Genomic DNA, 18,337 nt, shown 5'->3' with positions numbered 1-18,337 from the left:
TCTATGCCCCCCTTGTGCCCGTCTGACCTCTATGCCCCCCTGTGCCCCTGTCTGACCTCTATGCCCCCCTGTGCCCCTGTCTGACCTCTATACCCTCCCCCCGTGACCTGTTTAACCTCCATTACCCTGATGTGCCCATGCCTCCTTGATACCCTATAATGTGGCTGACTTAATCAGTAGCGTTGTACATGTGACCTTCTCCATATTTCAGGGCTGCAGAATGGATGAACAGAGATATTCCATGCCTCCCCCCCTGAAGGTAAGTACCATTGTTACCAGGATGGGGATGACATGCATTGCTGCGAATATCCAATCTGTAGCTCCTCACATTTGTGTGATGTGACCCCGCACTCCTCGGGGGTCTGACATAGGCCGTGGCGGTGTTCTTGGCTATTCCCTGCACTAATCTTCTGTTTTCCTTATTTCAGACAGAGGAGGATTACATCCCCTACCCCAGTGTCCATGAGGTAAGTTCCCCTCACTTCCTGTATGGGGGACCCCTGCCATGTGTGGGATTTCGTGTAATGGATTTATCTCTTGCACCCCGCAGGTCCTGAACCGGGAGGGGCCCTTCCCCCTGATTCTGCTGCCACAGTTTGGGGGTTACTGGATTGAAGGGACCAATCATGATCTCTCCTTGTTGCCGGATCCGGAGAACCTTCAGTCTCCTAGTGGGAAGGTGAAGCTGGAAAGTAACCACATGGCGCGCCTGTACCGCAAACACTTCCTGGGGAAGGTAAGTCGGGAACTGGGGGGCGTGGCATTCTCCCAGGATCATGTGATCAGTAATGACATTCATAGAGGGACCCCATATGTGACCCCCAGTTCATAGGGAAGTTGGGGGCCCTTTATGTGTCCCCCCAGCTTATAGAGACTATGGACCCCATATTTGACCCCCCCAGTTTATGGGAAGGGTTCAGACCCCATATGTGACCCCCGCAGTTATAGAGAGGTCATGGACACTCATGTTACCCCACTCATGTTAGGCGCCAGATTGCCATACGTGACCCCACCAGTCAATAGGGAGGCTACAGCCCCCCCCCCCCCATATGTAACCCCCCACAGTCCCAGTCTATAGGGAGGGTCCAGACCCCAATACGTGGCCCCACCAATTTATAGGCAGGCTACAGACCCCCCATATGTGACCCCCAGTTAATAGGGAAGTTCTGCCCCCCAGTATGTCGTGTCATGCTGATTCTCCCCCGCTCTTTGTTGCAGGAACACTTTAATTATTACTCTGTGGATTCGGCTTTGGGTCACCTCGTCTTCTCCCTGAAATACGACGTCATCGGGGACCAGGAACACCTCCGCCTGCTGCTCCGGTACATTACATCACCCATCATCCCAACCGCACCCTGCGCTGTGTGCCAGATGGGGCCCCAATAGGAGGGGGCCCCACATACAGCAGCCATGTCCATGCGCCTGTGTGAGAAGGCTCTGATGGAAGCTTACAGTCACTTACTAAGTCTGGTACAGGAACTGAAATGGGATCAGCTGATCCAAAAAACTACAACTCCCAGCATGTCTGCTGGGGATTTCAGGGGTCCGAGTTCTGTCAGTGATGGGTTCATTATTCTGATCCCTGACTTCCTCCCTATGGCACTGATCCAGATAGATTCATCCGGTCCTGTGTCAGTAGGAAACCAGGGATTAGCATGACGAACCTGGAGCTCCATCCAACCCTCGGCAATAATCCTACATTCTGCCCCCCCCCCACATTCTGCCCCCCACATTCAAACACTTCCCCCCACCTGCCGATCCCCCATTTCTGGCCTCCATCAGTGCCTTGCACTCTTCTTTCTGATTATCCATCATCTCTGTCCTCTTCTTCCCTCTCCAGGACTAAATCCCAGACCTACCATGACGTCATCCCCATCTCCTGCCTGACGGAGTTCCCCAATGTGGTGCAGATGGCAAAAGTAAGTCATGTGACCTGTACCCCCCAACCCCCGGCCGTCATTAGATTGGGGAAGAAAAGGCAAAGAATCTCCCCCATGGGGAATGGGGTCACATAGACAGGAAGTGAGGAAATCCCCACAGTGGGGTCATAGTGAGTAACAGGACCTATATGGATGGTATACCCCCCCCCCCGTCTCTGTATTGTATATCAGAGCTCGTGTCATCTCTGTCCTGTGGATTCACCTGTGGCAGCAAAGTCCCCATACCTGGGTAAGGGACATTTTTTCCCCTATGCTGGGTACAGGTGGGTCTCATCCCCACAACTCCCCGTATTGTACAGGTTGGCCCAGATAAATCCTGCTTAGTGATTGGCTGTGGGGGAATTACTGGCTCTAGTAGTATCTCCTGGTTAGGGTGTAGCCGGACACTTTTCTCACATTGCTCTCTTTTTTTGTTCTCAGTTGGTGTGTGAAGATGTGAACGTGGATCGATTTCACCCCGTCCTCTACCCAAAGGTGAGCCCACCCCCGAGGTAATCTGACCTCATTCTGCCCCAGGGGGGATGAACATGATACATACAAACCCCACACACGTCACACGCCATGGGAGGTTAACCCTCTGCTCATCATACACGCAGCTAACAGGACCGACCTATCACAGCAAAACGCCCCCCATGACATCCTCTTCCTCCCATTGACCCATCCCAGACATACAGTGATTGCACTTTACTGCTCCTCTCCCCGGTCTATGGGTCAGATCTGACTTCTACAGGCTCTGGAAGTTCCTGGGAGTTCTCAGCAGGTGATTAATCCTTCTTCTTCTCTCTCTAGGCTTCGCGTCTCATCGTCACGTTTGATGAACACGTCATCAGCAATAACTTTAAATTTGGGGTCATCTACCAGAAACCAGGGCAGGTGAGGATGTGGCGAGTGAGTGCAATGTTACCTGCGGGGGGTGGTTGGGGGTCATCCAGCCTGTTGTATAATGTGGGGATGATTGAGGTTTATTCTCTTGTACCTGGGTCATGTGACCGTCTAGAAATATTTTATAGGGGCCCTAACCAATCATTATTCAGTGTCCCCCAAAATCAGACCCCACAGTACCAACCCCCATATGTAAGACTGATGGGAGGACTGGAGGTCAGAGGCTGATGGTGGGGAGGTGCTGGGACAGATGGGGGTGATATGAGGTGTTGATAATGGATGCTCCTGGTCATAGATATTGGTGATGGCTGTTGGGATTTGTACTATGTAGAGGTGTTGGCTGATACTATTAGGTGTTGGTGGTGTTGGGTTTGGGTGTTAGTGGTGATGGGTGTTGGATGCAGATGTTGGTGGTGATATATGTTGGGTGTAGGTTTGGTTGTTGGTGGTGATGAGTGTTGGGTTTGGGTGTTGGTTGTGATAGATGCTGGGTTTGGGTGTTGGTGATGATGGTTGTTGGGTTTGGGTGTTGGTGGTGTTGGGTTTGGGTGTTGGTGGTGATAGATGCTGGATTTGGGTATTGGTAATGATGGTTGTTGGTGATGATGGATGTTGGGTTTGGGTAATGGTGGTGTTGGTGGTGATGGATGTTGGGTTTGGGTGTTGCTGGTGATGGATGTTGGGTTTGGGTGTCGGTGGGGTGGTGATGGATCCTGGGTTTGGGTGTTGGTGGTGATGGATCCTGGGTTTGGGTGTTGGTGGTGATGGATCCTGGGTTTGGGTTTTGGTGGTGATGGATCCTGGGTTTGGGTTTTGGTGGTGATGAATGTTGGGTTTGGGTGTTGGTGGTGATGGAGGTTTGGTTTGGAGGTTGGTGGTGATGGAGGTTGGGTTTGGATGTTGGTGCTAATGGATGTTAGGTTTGAGTGTTGGTGGCGATGGATGTTGGGTTTGGGTGTTGGTGGTGATGGATCTTGGGTTTGGGTGTTGGTGGTGATGGATCCTGGGTTTGGGTGTTGGTGGTGATGGATGTGGTGATGGGAGTTGGGTTTGGGTGTTGGTGGTGATGGGTGTTGGTGGTGATGGATGTTGGGTTTTGGTTGGTGGTGATGGATGTAGGGTTTGGGTGGTGATAGATGTTGAGTTTGGGTGTTGGTGGTGATGGATGTTGGGTGTGGGTGTTTGAGGTGATGGATGTTGGGTTTGGGTGTTTGTGGTGATGAGTGTTAGGTTTTGAGGTTGGTGGTGATGGATGGATGTTGTGAAAAGAATTTGTTGGAAATACTAATATGTAGAGTTGTGTTGATTTGGTGGTCAGAGATGTTACCAATAGAAGGTTCAGGTATTGGATTTTGGATTTGGGTGTCAGTTATGAGGTTTGGGGGTGAGGGACATCAGTGTTGGGTTTTTGTTTGGATTACGGATATGTAGAAGTGTTGGTGTTAAGTTTTACTATCTATTTGTTGGTATTGATTGGTATTTGGTGGTCGAAGATGTTGATAGGTGATGTAGGTTATAGATGGGTGTTGGTGGTGATGGGTGTTGGATTTAGGTGTTGGTGGTAATAGATGTCAATGGTGATTGGTATTTGCTGGCCATAGATGTTGCTGATAGCTGGTGAAAGTAATAGATGGAAGTTCTGATTACCCCAGCACATTGTAGGGTTTGGTGCCGGCTCTCAGGGTCAGCACTTTGTTGCATTCTTCTGACACTCTTGGCATCCTTTTTTCTTGCAGACCACAGAAGAGGAACTATTCAGCACCACGGAGGAGAGTCCGGCCTTTGCTGAGTTCCTGGAGCTGTTGGGGGAACGGGTTCTCCTGCAGGACTTTAAGGGGTGAGTGGGAGGAGACTAATTTCTTCCTGGAAGTGACTTACCTGACCCCCCCAGACCAAGAGGTGAGGTGATTGGTTAGTCCCCCAGGATGATTGTATACAATGTAGAGATTTTAGAGGGGGCACCCAAAGGTGGGCGGGGCAGAGGCAGGACACATGGGGGAGATGTGACTTCTGGTTGGATGACCCCCAGTGTTGTGTTCACATTGCAGCTTCCGCGGGGGTTTGGACGTCACTCACGGACAGACGGGAACGGAATCCATTTACTGCAACTTCCGCGGGAAGGAAGTCATGTTCCACGTGTCCACCAAGCTGCCGTACACGGAGGGGGACACCCAGCAGGTACCCCACTTCCTGTTCCATGTGTACTCTTTTTTTTCCTTCCTCCGGATCAGCTATGTCCATGGGGTGTATATCTGGGATAAGTTTATTGCCCTGGTGGGTGAACTTGATGGACTTTTATGCCTTTTTTCAACCTAACCTGCTATGTAACTTACTTCTTCCTTCCTGTTCCTGCGCACTTACCTCTTCCTTCCTGTTCAGCTGCAGAGGAAGCGGCACATTGGGAATGACATCGTAGCCATAGTCTTCCAGGATGAGAACACGCCCTTCGTCCCCGACATGATCGCCTCCAACTTCCTGCATGCTTACATGGTGGTGCAGGTGGAGGAGCCATGCACCCCCAACACTGTGTACAAGGTGAGTAAAGGGGGGGGAGGGGGTTGTCACCTCCCCGAAATGCTGCCTTGGGGTGGTTAGGCTGATTTGCTTCTGGTGCTGCTTCCCCCTCTTCCAGTCAGAGCTCTGTCTTTCATATCCGCCCAGAATTCAATTTTAGGAGAACGAGGGTCTGGAAGCTCCTCTCGCTTTTCCTGGAACTACTCTTGTGCCACAAAATTCCAACCCTACAAATAGATGTCATGTGATGAATGTCATGTGACCTCTGTGACGGCCTGGCGTGGTCATCACCTGGTAAAATCACGTCGGTGAAATTTGGTTGTAGTAAATCTCGGTCTCCTCCTGCTCTGTGGTTGTTTTCTGCTCGGGATGTGGATGGAAGTTCTCCGGTAGGCTGATCACTGGTGATGGGGGTCAGTCACCCCTGTCTGCCCCAGGTACCAGTTATGGCAGCTGAGCGATCTTCCCTCCCCCCCCCGCATGCACTGCTGGTCTGACTGGCGCTGTGTTTCAGGTCTCGGTGACAGCTCGGGATGACGTGCCTTTCTTCGGTCCTCCTCTCCCTGATCCGGCAGTTTTCCAGAAGGTAAGACCCGTGGTCATGTGACCAGTGGCAGACAGCCGCCTCAGGGTATAATTCTTATTGGATTTCTGGGTCGGAGCTGCCGCACACATTGGCTGTTGGACTGTCAGTGCCGAATGCTCGGACCGCAGAGAATCCCTCCCACCCCCTCTCACGGATCTTCTCCTCTCTCACCAGGGGGCAGAGTTCCAGGAATTTCTCCTAACAAAGCTGATCAACGCGGAATACGCCTGCTACAAAGCCGAGAAGTTTGCCAAGCTGGAGGTGAGAAACATCTGAGTGTAAAAATCTGAACCTAGGGGCACTACATCTGTAGGAGGGGGAGGGGTTTGGTTGTACCGCCCCCGCAGAGCTCCATGCAAGCTTCCTGTGGATTTTGCTTGGAGTCACACCTGAAGCTTTCTCTGATAGCTCCTCTGGGTCACCTGCAATAATTATTGTTCCCCTCCTCACCATGCAGGAACGCACGCGAGCAGCATTGCTGGAGACTCTGTACGAGGAGCTTCATATTAACAGCCAATCCATGATGGGCCTGTGCGGAGACGATGACAAAATGGAGAATGGAGGGGGAGGAGGAGGCGGATTCTTCGAGTCCTTCAAGGTGAGATTTTGGATTTGTGGGAGAGAAGGAATATTACTTAACGGGCCCTGTGGGGTCACTCAGAATAAAGCACAGCGTCTGCCAGGTGTCACCTTTACCTGAGAGGTATCTGTATGACAGTTTCCTTCCCTTATATTACGAGTTGGGTGGCATCGCCCTCTAGTGGCCATCTGTGTATTAGGCAGTTTGGTCAGTACAGGAGCCCAGGTGACCTCAGCCATATATAGAAGAACTTTGCCAGCATGGACAGATTTAGACAAAATGGGCCCCTGCTCCAATATAGGGTGGGGGCCTTAAGTATACAGCATTCCAGCTTCCTGCACCCCCTGCAGGCGGTGGGGGCCACTGGAACAATTGGCCTATCTGGCCAGCCCTTGCTGCATCGCCTCAATGTGCTGTCATATGCTGACACCTGGTGGTCGAATGGTAGTACTGCAGTTCCTTCATTGTATGATATTGGAGGCACAAAGGATTATTTTTTTATATTCTGCCTTTTATAGCTGCAGTGTAATATAAATCCTATAGGAAGTCTCCTCGTCTGAAGAACTTACAATTCAGGTGACATTGAAGTGGAAGGTGAATATAAGCAGCCAATCATCTCTATATGTAGGTAGGTCTGGTGACCCATATTGCTCCTTTTGGTCATTGATATCTTCTGTCCTTTGGTTTTCCTATTTCCAGCGAGTCATCCGAAGCCGCAGCCAATCCATGGACGCCATGGGGCTCAGCAATAAGAAGCAGCACACCGTCTCCACCAGTCACAGCGGCAGCTTTGGACACAACAACCCCGAGATGCCCAAACCCCCAGGAATAGTAAGTGTCGGGTAACATGGGGTCTCCTGTAGGTGATTGGAGGGTGAATGGGGGGTACAGCACAAATAAATCAACCTGACAATATAATAGGGGTCCCCTGTAGATGGGGGAGGGGTATGGGGTGCAGAGGCATTATAATGGGGATTTCCTATAGGTGGTGGGGGACAAATATGGCAGGGGGGGGGGTTGCAGCACACAGATGTTTCGTTCACAATCTAATTGGGGGATCTCCTGTAGATAACTGGGAGGTGTAGAACAATGAGTTGTGGTCTCTTGCCTCAGCCCAACCCACGAGGAAACCCATCAATGGACTAATGTCCTCGGCCCTGTATTGTGGGTGCCACAGCTGGGACCCAAACCTCTGGTCCCAGCCCATGGGGGGGGGGAGTAGGTGCTCTAAGCCCATGGGGGGGAGAGAGAGGGTGTTCCCAGCCCATGGGGGGCAGGTAAGTGGTCCCGGCCCATTGGGGGGAGAGAGAGGGTGTTCCCAGCCCATGGGGGGCAGGTAAGTGGTCCCGGCCCATGGGGGGGAGAGAGAGGGTGTTCCCAGCCCATGGGGGGCAGGTAAGTGGTCCCAGCCCATGGGGGGCGGCGGGTAGGTGGTCCCAGCCCATGGGGGCGGTGCAGGTGGTGGTTCCCATCTTACAGTGACCCCGGTATCCCCACCATCATCTCAGAATAGTCGGCCATCAATACATTCATACAATATCTGGCGCGGTGATTGACCGTTTCTGACGACAGACAGTCCATTCTGCGCATGACTTGGTTTTCTCTCTTTTCTCTCCCCGTCTTTCCCGTTTTTGGTTCCTTTTCCGTTCATCATCCGGTTTTGTGCCCATTGATAACCATTCTTCCTCTCCATTAACCATTTCATCTCCTCTCTGTCTTTGTGCCACGCCCCCTCCTGCCCACTAGTCGTTGCTCGTGCCAGGGAAAGCGCCCAGCCGGCATGGACGCCGCGGAAGTGCCATAGGCATAGGAACCATAGAAGAGGTGGATGTTTCCTCCAGCTTTGTATGATGAGCCCACCTGAGGGTTGTATGGGGATCGGTGCTGGGTGACTCTTTGTATGTCTGCTGTATAGCGCGCGCTGTGTGCGCTCCTCCTCCACTGGTGCCCAGTACCCACCTGACACTCCAGGTACCCCAAATAAAACCCCTCAGAGGATCCCCGATTTATAACGGCCATTCATTGGTCAGATGACAAATATGGTAAAACGTGTCCAGATTGGCCAGAGAGAATCCAGAGGATTGAGATGACCATGATAGATATGTACACCCCCATATTCTGGTGCAGGCTCTTGTATTATCCAGGAGTGATAAGGGGAGCCTGTGCCAAGAGAGAAACATGGCTGCCATTGCTGACCTCCCCGGTCAGTGTTACCCGGCTGTCATAGCAATCCTCAGCTTAATTCACCAGGATCAGCATGACAGCCAGGTGAGTAGCATTTTCCTGGGACCCCAGCCCCCCTCCCCCACATTTGGTTCCTCGGATGATTTTCTATAACATTGCTGAGAAGATCCGACATACGACACCTCCCCAAGAACGGATCATTCATATGAATATCGGTAGCAGTGGCTGTAGTGTGGTTTGTGACCTCATGTCTTTTTCTCTTCCAGTCCCTCATCGTTCCGGGAAAAAGTCCAACCAGGAAGAAGTCCGGACCGTTCAGCTCGAGGCGGAGCAGCGCCATCGGTATAGAGAACATACTGGAGGTCCAGGAGAAGAGGTGAGGAGCTGATCCATAGGGATCACCTACTGAGGAGCTCAGGGGACGGGCCACAGGGATCCGCTGGGGACTGAATGGATTCATAGGAATCAGCCAAAGGGATCTCTTGGGATGCAGGATCTGGAGGGATCGGTGATCCACCTAAATCTTTCCTCCGTTATTTTACCCTGGAGAAACCCTTAGAAAGATCTTGGGGATCCCCTGAAATAATTTTCTCATTTACAGCCCACTGAACATTGTAATCAGATAATTATAGGTAATCAATAAAAGAACCAATAATAAAGCTCATCACTTTCATCTGATTCTTCAGGCTGATTGGGGGATCCCCACTGGTGAAATTCCCAACATGATTTCCTGGATTCCTTGGGGGTGGGGCTACTTTCTCAGGGGTTGTCCCATGTTCAGCCCCTCTCTTTAGCTCCACCCCCCTTTCTTGGCGGTTCCTCTTCTCGTTGATGCCCAGTGCTGCATTCTGCGGGGGAACATTGAAGCCGCCATTGGGTGGATATATATCTGCACAGAAACCTATGGGGACCTCAGGGTTAGAGAATAAAAGAAAATCTTCGGTGACACCAAACCCTTTATATTTTACAGGGAAAGCCCAACAGGACCCCAAAGGACTCCAGACAGTGGCCACGCCTCCCAGGAACCTAAATCTGAGGAATCTTCCAATCACAGCTCTCCCGAGATGCCGACTACCAAGAACAGGTACTGTCCCCTCCCCCTTATCCGGGCTTCCCGCCCCCCAGGATCCCTGGTGCTCTGGTCATGTGACCGGATCTCCCTTTACTTTCCAGAATGGAATCCGGCTCCCGGATGGACAATCAGCGAGATTTCTCCCGCTCATCATCCAGCGCCAGCAGCTTCGCCAGCGTCGTAGAGGAGAACGAATTACTGGATGATGACGACGACGCCATGGTGAGAGGGGAAACATTTGTGGTTTGTTTATATAGAGAGTGAAATAATAAGCAAATTACAAAAAGTCAACGCTTTGACCCCTCCCCCTACAGATCATGTGGACCTTTCAGTAACTTCACAAGTCTGCATTATTAAATCCCACACAAATATAATACACGGACAGTCTCGTATTTCAGAAAAGTTGATCATTCTTTATTTAAAAGCAGCCCCAATGCTCCAATCAGTAACTTTCCAATCTGCTGCAGGCAGGAGAAGGCATTTCTTCAGTCTCCCCCCCTCCCCCCCCTCCCAGCACGGTGACAGATTTGTTTCTCTTCACCAGGAAAGTGTTTCGGCGTCAGGAAACGCCCACAAGCGGGATTCCTTCATATACAGCACGTGGTTGGAGGACAGCGCCAGCAGCGTCAGCACCGCCAGCGGAGCCAGCTCATCAGGTGCGCATCCGTCATTACCGATCGGTGACCCCGAGCACCCAGCACAGTCTGTGTATATGAGAGATGATTGGCTGCTCCGGGTCATGTGTGGGCGGAGACAATGGCTGTGACCGCCTCTTCTCTGTGATTGCAGGGTTCCCGCGCTCCCCACAGACAGACGGACGGAAAGCCAGCGGAGATTCCTATCCCGAGATTAAAATCCAGCTGGAGGGGACAGGACAGCATACGGCCAATCAGGTCAGACTTTGTGATTTCCTGCACAGCTGTCATTGTACGGGAAAATCTTCCACCCAATCTGATTGTCCAATCCTTGGTAAATCCGCCACCATTCCATCCAATCACAGAGCATTGTAACATTATACGTCACATGTCTAGGAGATTGTACAATCAGATTGGATATGTATGGGGCCCCATAGCTGACACTTATCTGCTGTTATTCTGATCCCCGGCTTCACTTCTTTGTCAATGACCCGGATAGGTTGAGTCGGAATAAATATGCAGATCTGATGTGCAGCATGATAAATCCTTCCCGATGTTTCCGTTTTTCTGTCCTCTTCCGATTCTTTGTGACCTCGGCTCTTCTCTGTGTCTCCGTCCAGCGCTGCTAATCCCCTCGTCAGGTGGATGTCCCTCCGTCCTGCCAGGTCAGCACTTTACCCGTCTCTCCATTCCGGTGTCACCCCGGGCACTGCATGTTTGTCACCATCGCTTCGGGGGGCCTCATATAGGGACCATGGCTAAATGTACTCAGGGGCCCCAGTGTAGGACAGCCCCTGAGGGGCCCCAGTGCACTGGGCTGGGTAAATGGCCGCATTACGATGAGACTGAGCAGTGGCAGCATGGAAGCCTATTGGCTGGTAAGCATGGAAGCTGCTATCTGATTGGATCTAAACAATAACTGGGTTGTATGACATCACAGCCAATCATTATACAGCAGAACCATATCTGTAGCCCCACCCCCGCGGTGGTGATTGGTTGGTTGGCATTGGGTTATTATGTGCTTAGCTTGGAACCATTTCATTCCACAACTGGTAAAGGAGAACTTTCATTAATTTCCATTGTGATCTCACAACTCCTCTCCTCTCCCCTCTCTCCCTGTCTCCTCCCTTTGCTCCACCCCTCATGGTGCTCTCTCCCTGTCTCCTCCCTTTGCTCCGCCCCTCATGGCGCGCTCTCCTCTTTGCTCCGCCCCTCATGGTGCTCTCTCCTCTGTGCTCCGCCCCTCATTGCACTCTCTCCTCTGTGCCCCGCCCCTCATGGCGCTCTCTACTCTTTGCTCCGCCCCTCATGGTGCTCTCTCCCTGTCTCCTCCCTTTGCTCCGCCCCTCATGGCGCGCTCTCCTCTGTGCCCCGCCCCTCATGGCGCTCTCTCCTCTGTGCCCCGCCCCTCATGGCGCGCTCTCCTCTTTGCTCCGCCCCTCATTGCTCTCCTCTTTGCTCCGCCCCTCATGGCTCTCTCTCTCTTTCAGAGACCTCAGCGCAGACAGAAGTTGAAGGATTTGCACCAATCTCCAGCCTTCGATTCAGCCAAGTGAGATTGTTTTCCTGCCGGCGGTGACATTTCCACCAATCTGCCACTTCTGGGCGAATTGATCACCAAGGACCCCGACTCTTCCCGGAGGTTTTTATGTTTTGCACCATGACACCGATTAGCGTGGCGCCTGTCTATTGGATATCCGGTGAACTCCAGATGACGCAAAATTTCCGAGCGGATGCTGAGATTCCGGGAGATTCCGCCATTGGGAGGACGTTGGGTGATCCCATTCCGCGGGCGGGGGTGACAGTCGGATATTTCTCTCGGACGCAGGGAACCCCGCTCATTGTATATTCTGCACCCGCCGGTCGCATTTTTTTTTCTCAGGATTTCCAGCAATGCACAAAGTCCGAGCGGAGCGGATTGGAGGCTCCTCGGCCGCAGGTTTGCTGTATGCGGATCTCTGTCCTCGTCATGGTCACGTGTCCTTGTACAGTCGCCATACACATTCACACGTGGTACTACAGGCGGGGATCACGGACCTTCCCTTCCCCCGCTCTGTACAGTCATATAGAGCTCATACCCTAACCACACGTGGAATATTTCTGTACCCCACCCCCATAGTGGGCTACAACCTGCCACCCCCCCCATTGTGGGTAATATGGGGTCACCCCTCTCATTTCCTGAGGACACAATTCCATTTGTGTCACCTGTGTGTGCAATAAGCACTTGTTGTTAGCATGAAGCGGGCTGGAGGGTCTCACTCCACTCGCTGCAGTCCGCATGTCTGATGTCTTTATACTGAATGTGTATAATATGCAATCCTTTTATAGCTTCTTGTTGGAATGAAGTCCAACCTAAATATCCCCCCCGCACCCCTCGGGTCCACCGCTTGGCCCTGACATCACCCGCACCCCAGCTCTCTCTGTCCTCGGTCCTCCATGAAGCAGAGGCCACAAATGACACTATTTTTCCATGGAATCCGATGACGTGTTGACGTGTTGTTGTCTTTATGTGTAAGAGAAATTATTGTATTTATGAAGAGATTATTTTATTTGTAAAAAGGATTTATGAAAGTTTTATGGCCACAGAGGAATAAACAGAATATTGTACAGTTCCCCCTCTCTGTCCTTTGGGCGGGGGATGGGGCAAAGGATCTGATCTCATGCCACGCGTGTTACATGTATGTACAATTGTATGTATTGGGCTAATTTGTGGGACCAGTGGGATCAAACTCAATTCATGTGTGGCTGGATGATGCCGGAATCTACTGACATGTTAGATCATACATAGGACACGTCACACGCAGGACACGTCATACAATGAGGTACACGAGACACGCAGGACATGTGACACACCAGACACGTCATACAATGATGGACACGTCGTACAATGATCGGCGTTTATTGATATATCGGGGTGACACGTGAAGGGCGTTCAGTAGAACTCGGAGGGTTTCTGGGCTCAGTTCTTACTGATGATCTATGGAGAAAAGTGAAATATGTTACTGTCACATCTGCACTGCCTTCTGATACTTTCAGCTCATAGACCAAACCACCCCAACCAATCATTTTGAAGCATTTCCCGGAGTTTCTAGAATACTCACATCATTGACCCAATCATTGAAGGCGGAGACACGGGTGAACACGGTTGGTTTCTTTAGGGTGTTACAGCCCCGAGATGACACAAAGCTGGCAATGCCGTGTACGTACCACCTGCCGTCACCGCCCTGGCAGTTCAGGGGGCCACCGGAGTCACCCTGAGAAGAGGAAGAGAAATCAGATCCAAGACTGAGAAAAAAAAGAGCCCAACCACCAATCAGATGCCGGAGAACCTGATTGGTGCATTCTGGGCGATACGTCACCCCTACTATGAATGTATTCACCTCGGATGGAAGCTGTCACCCCCCACATTGGCACATTGGTTCCCCCCCTCCACCACCGATAAGGGGGGGGTCCATTGGTTCTCCACCCCCCCAGTGATAGGTATTACACACCCCCCCTCATGGTTGCCCTCGGTACTCACATTGCAGCCGGCCTTGGTGTCTCCTCCGGCACAAACCATGGTGGTCTTCACTGTGCTGCCCCACCAATCCAGCTGGCTGCATGTAGCGTGATCGGCCACTGGGAGGAGCGCTTGCTGCAGGATATTAGGGAGGCTTCCGCCAGCTGTCCAGGAGAGAAAAGGGCAATGAGCAGACATTGGGGGATTAGGAAAGGAGAACTTCCCAAAGGAAACTTAGCTTAGTACATACGTAGTGCTGGAGCGCCATATATATCCTAATACACACAGTGACCCCCCCATACTCCATACACACCGAGAGAGAGAGAGAGAGAGAAGGGGGGGAGAAAAGAGGGAAGGGGGAGAAGGCGGTGGGAGGAGAAGGGAAGAGAAATGAATATTTCTGACAGACGATGGGACATTTGTTTCTGTGCATTTCTCTCATTACAATGAACTTACTCCACACAGTGCGCGGCGGTCAGGACCCATCGGGTTGTGATCAGACTCCCCCCACAATTGTGCTGGAAATATTGGGGGCGTTGCACCTGCAGAGACACCTGAAGAAGGAGAGATGATTCCATGAGCCATAGGTAATAATAGGTGACTACCAGCCAATCAGGATGGACACCTGGGGGTCAGAGGGTATGGGGGGGCACAGGGAGCTCTTCTCCTCCAATCTTGGTGTATCTGCAATGTTTATCATGGAAGATTCTGACTTTTCATTGATATTTGTAGATTTCCAGCTCCTCTAATCATGTATAGATCTCTCACAATCATTTCCTTTCTTTTTTTATGAGTAGAACGATTCTGTCCGCTGTCACACTGACAAATCGGAGGAGTCCAGGTAACATTTAGTATAAATGCTGCGCTGTGCAATATGTTGGTGCCATACAAATAAAAGATATAAAATAATAATATAAAGCAAGATAAGAGAGAACAATGATCTAACCCAGCCAACCTTCACATTCAGAGACTGCAGCAATACTCACCTGCCAGGGCCAGCTGTGCGGAGCTGCATCCTCCCCATTTACAATGCGGGAATTAGGCAGGTAGGTGGGCACACCACAACCATATGCTGGGAAAACAGGAGAGATCCTGTGAGCTTTATGGAGAACAGGTATAGAACAATCCGAACATATCATTAAAGAGCACCTGTCACGTGTTTGGGATGGGGGCACTCCAATATCAGTCTAGAAGTAGCACACAACAATCTCTGCCATCTGAAGACGGCCGAGTGGCATCCATTATTGTGGCGGGTACACCTGGTACATGAATGGGGCAACTGACAGAAATAATAATAAAGGGCTGATGGTGCACCCACAATAATGGCTGACATCATGCAGAAATTAGATTGTAAGCTCCATGGACCAGTCTGACATACAGAGGTATAATAGCGATATTAGTAATGATTGATCACTCACCCCCGGCAGCCAGCAGAAGTGACACCACCAGTCGCAGCATCTTGTAATAGACAGAATCAGAGGGGCTAGAGGATTAAATAGTCCCCCGGACACGGTGGCGGGGGTCATCCCGTGACAGGCGGAGGTCTCCTTATCAGTAAACACTGAAAATCAAACTTTGTAAAACTCTGTCATGGAAAAAGGTGATCACAATAAAAATGTCAGGCTACGGAAATGAAGCAGCCGCTGGAATTCCCATTATTATAATCAATAGATAATAGAATAATGTATTCCATCTCTTCTATTACTCGGAAAACCAGGCTGGAAAATCTGTGCAATGAGCATGGGAATATCACATAGGTGACAGCATGTTTCCTCAGCTAATATGGATCCATATATATATTTACAAGTATAAGAAAATCCAGGAGAAAGTAACAGTGAATGCAGATTGTACCCCATCATACCGGGAAATAAAACACGAGCAGGGACTGTATGACTTCAGACTATCCGTAACTAAAATCCATAGGAGGGGGAGGGGAGTGTAAAGTGGCTGATCAGCAAAGCAATGGATACCCAATCACACATAAATGTTTACATAAAGACGCCGACATACCTTCCCTAAACCTATTACGTACTTATACACACACCTATATATACATACATCCCTATACACACACACACATATAAACCTATATATACCTATAACCTATATATACACACATATATACCAATATAAATACAACCTATACATACATATAGATACATATATACACCTATATATACATACATCCCTATATACACACATATATATATATATATATATATACACATACACACACACACACACACACCTATATATACACACATATATACCGATATAAATACAACCTATACATACATATACATACATATATACACCTATATATACATACATATATACCTATAACCTATATACACACACATCCCCATATAAATTTCATATTGATACTGTTGTATTTTGTACTTCTACTCTATTACTAGTGGTCGATGTATTTTATAACCTCCTAATTATTCCTTGCTATGGTATTTGTCCAGTTGAGTCCCTCCCCTCCCCCGCGGAAGCCATACAGCGAAACGCGTTAGAAGAACACAACCACAATTTCCAATGTTTCTGTATTTCTTTGATTATTATTGTTTCATATGGAATCTTGATCTTATACTTCAATTTGTTTGATTTTTAGTCTAGCTCGGTCTAGCTTAGGATGTTTAACTGCATACCTCAAGAAAAATGACCACAATTGCCTCAAAAAGCCATAACGCAGTCATTGAACAGCCCGGAGCCCCTCAGCGGAGGAGCTTTTGTAGTGTACACAGGGCAGCTGTATCTCATATATATCATGCAGAGTCTTTTGTACTTTACTGACCCCCCAAACTGCTGCCTGAAATCACCCTCTGCAGTATGCGGTGATTGGGAGCCAAAGATCATGTGATCCAAACTGCCTAGGCTCAGGTAGAAATCTGGCCCATTGGCTCACGTGACATACTAACTAAAATTATGAAAGCAACTTCAAATATTGGTAGAATAATAATCATTTTATACTCTATATTTCATCTACAATGTCAGGGAACATGCTCAGCGGTTTTTCTTTTTTTTATTGAATTTTTATTTTTTGCTGCATTAAAGTGGACAGGATCACAAAAAAGAAAATTTAATTTGGTTGTGTATTCTCGGATCACTTCCCATGCCTAGGCACTCTGTATTCAAATATCTGATGTGTGAGACCACCTAAGGCATTTCTACCAATGTGCTGCTCATTACTCCTCGCTGGAGAGGAAGCTGTACCTGAGGACTTGTGGTGCCAGGAGCTCTCTGCTGAGCTCTCTGCTGAGCCCTCCAGTAGTGTGACACAGCACATCAGGAAGCACCCAAACACAGCCAGGTGGTTACTAAAAAGTGTTGGGTGGTGCTCCCAGCTAAAAGGGGCCGGCGAGATCACTGCTATGGTTCAGTTGCAGGAGTCTTTTTGAAGTATTAGTGCTCTCCTCCTTTCTGCAGAGCCCCCCCAGTCCAGGTTATTTATTCTTCTTTGGAGGTGCAAATGCCAAGCACTGTAACCGTGAAGATAACCTGTGAATGTATCTGCAGAATGGAGGGGTGAAGAGTTCCAGCGATACCTATGGATTGGGCATTCCTCACCATCTGGGACAGGAGGGGTGCATGGCTTTCCATGCAGTGGGTATAGAAAAGAATCGGATACAAACTATATACCCCAAAATGAATAAAACACACAAATCACTTCCAGCTATACAACATTTACTTCAATCAGTTATAACATTGAAATAGAAGGTAACAAATAAAAGAATGGCTGAGGTGGATAAAGGGTCAGGTGACCCGGGTCAGCGCTTTATGGAACCATCTCTTGAGTTCTCCAGCAATGTAACCCACACACACGGCAATCATCTTTATAAATCTGCTCAGATTGGATGGAGATTGTTGGTGATCTTCAGTAGGGTTTATGTCTGGGCTCGGACAAGGGAACCCCAGCAAATATTTATCTGCCATTGTGTGGTCCATGTTGCTTTGGGCCATTGTCAAGTTGGTGAACCTTCTTCTTCCCAAGTTCTGGCAGCAGATTTTTTTTCTTTAATTTTGCCTCATCCAGCTTTTATCCCGACAAGTGGCCGTGCTCCAGCACCGCCTGATTCTTCCTCCGTCATGCCTTGAAGTAGGTTTGAAGATCTCTGGCTTTCTGACAAATCGGCGATTGTGATTTTGGTCTCATTTTACTACAAAAACTTTTCCCACTTGGCCTTGGGTGTGACAAAGCTCAGCGGTGACAATGTGGCCTTTTGTGAGGAGTGACAACTCTCCCCTAGAAGCCACATTTGTGGATCGTTGTGAGATTGTGGTCACATGCACACAATTATCGCTCTTTGCCATAAATTCCTGTAACTGCCATAGACTTCCTGGTGGCCTCTGACCAGCTTCCTCCTCGCTCTTCCATTCACTTTGGAGGACCAAAACGCTATCCTCTTAAACCAGAACTAAACCTCCACCAAAAAAACCCC

The 18,337-nt window shown here is 49.7% G+C and overlaps 2 protein-coding genes across 8 annotated transcripts in view; one reads left to right on the top strand and one right to left on the bottom strand.

Annotated features, from left to right (window-relative positions):
- The window catches only part of RAP1GAP (RAP1 GTPase activating protein), a 50,315-nt gene extending 37,517 nt beyond the window's left edge, over window positions 1–12,798 (top strand). For 5 of the 7 annotated variants that reach the window (XM_072425401.1, XM_072425404.1, XM_072425405.1 and 2 more), the window contains 21 exons: window positions 212–259; window positions 429–467; window positions 551–736; window positions 1,219–1,322; window positions 1,841–1,919; window positions 2,361–2,414; window positions 2,730–2,813; window positions 4,559–4,659; window positions 4,871–5,000; window positions 5,202–5,357; window positions 5,851–5,922; window positions 6,097–6,183; window positions 6,380–6,520; window positions 7,202–7,333; window positions 8,249–8,326; window positions 8,953–9,062; window positions 9,657–9,770; window positions 9,860–9,980; window positions 10,303–10,414; window positions 10,548–10,651; window positions 11,884–12,798. In XM_072425401.1, coding sequence (XP_072281502.1) covers window positions 212–259; window positions 429–467; window positions 551–736; window positions 1,219–1,322; window positions 1,841–1,919; window positions 2,361–2,414; window positions 2,730–2,813; window positions 4,559–4,659; window positions 4,871–5,000; window positions 5,202–5,357; window positions 5,851–5,922; window positions 6,097–6,183; window positions 6,380–6,520; window positions 7,202–7,333; window positions 8,249–8,326; window positions 8,953–9,062; window positions 9,657–9,770; window positions 9,860–9,980; window positions 10,303–10,414; window positions 10,548–10,651; window positions 11,884–11,949 — 2,118 coding nt within the window. In that variant the 3' untranslated portion in view covers window positions 11,950–12,798. Of the gene's footprint in view, window positions 1–211; window positions 260–428; window positions 468–550; window positions 737–1,218; window positions 1,323–1,840; window positions 1,920–2,360; window positions 2,415–2,729; window positions 2,814–4,558; window positions 4,660–4,870; window positions 5,001–5,201; window positions 5,358–5,850; window positions 5,923–6,096; window positions 6,184–6,379; window positions 6,521–7,201; window positions 7,334–8,248; window positions 8,327–8,952; window positions 9,063–9,656; window positions 9,771–9,859; window positions 9,981–10,302; window positions 10,415–10,547; window positions 10,652–11,013; window positions 11,059–11,883 lie in introns of all 7 variants that reach the window. The other 2 variants (XM_072425399.1, XM_072425400.1) reach the window with 2 other exon arrangements.
- A 478-nt stretch (window positions 12,799–13,276) lies between these two features.
- On the bottom strand, window positions 13,277–14,056 carry LOC140340317 (proproteinase E-like; the record flags this gene model as incomplete). The annotated part of the gene is given in 3 exon segments (XM_072425406.1): window positions 13,277–13,370; window positions 13,495–13,647; window positions 13,914–14,056. Coding segments are annotated over 3 exon segments (314 nt in total), but the record flags the coding sequence as incomplete, so codon positions are not given.
- Between the last annotated feature and the right edge of the window lie 4,281 nt (window positions 14,057–18,337).

The sequence above is a fragment of the Pyxicephalus adspersus genome, chromosome 11 (genome assembly GCF_032062135.1).
Source record: "Pyxicephalus adspersus chromosome 11, UCB_Pads_2.0, whole genome shotgun sequence".
NCBI classification, from domain to species: Eukaryota; Metazoa; Chordata; class Amphibia; order Anura; family Pyxicephalidae; genus Pyxicephalus; species Pyxicephalus adspersus.
The sequence above is the reverse complement of the archived record's forward strand: the minus strand, read 5'-3'. Positions and strand labels throughout refer to the sequence as shown.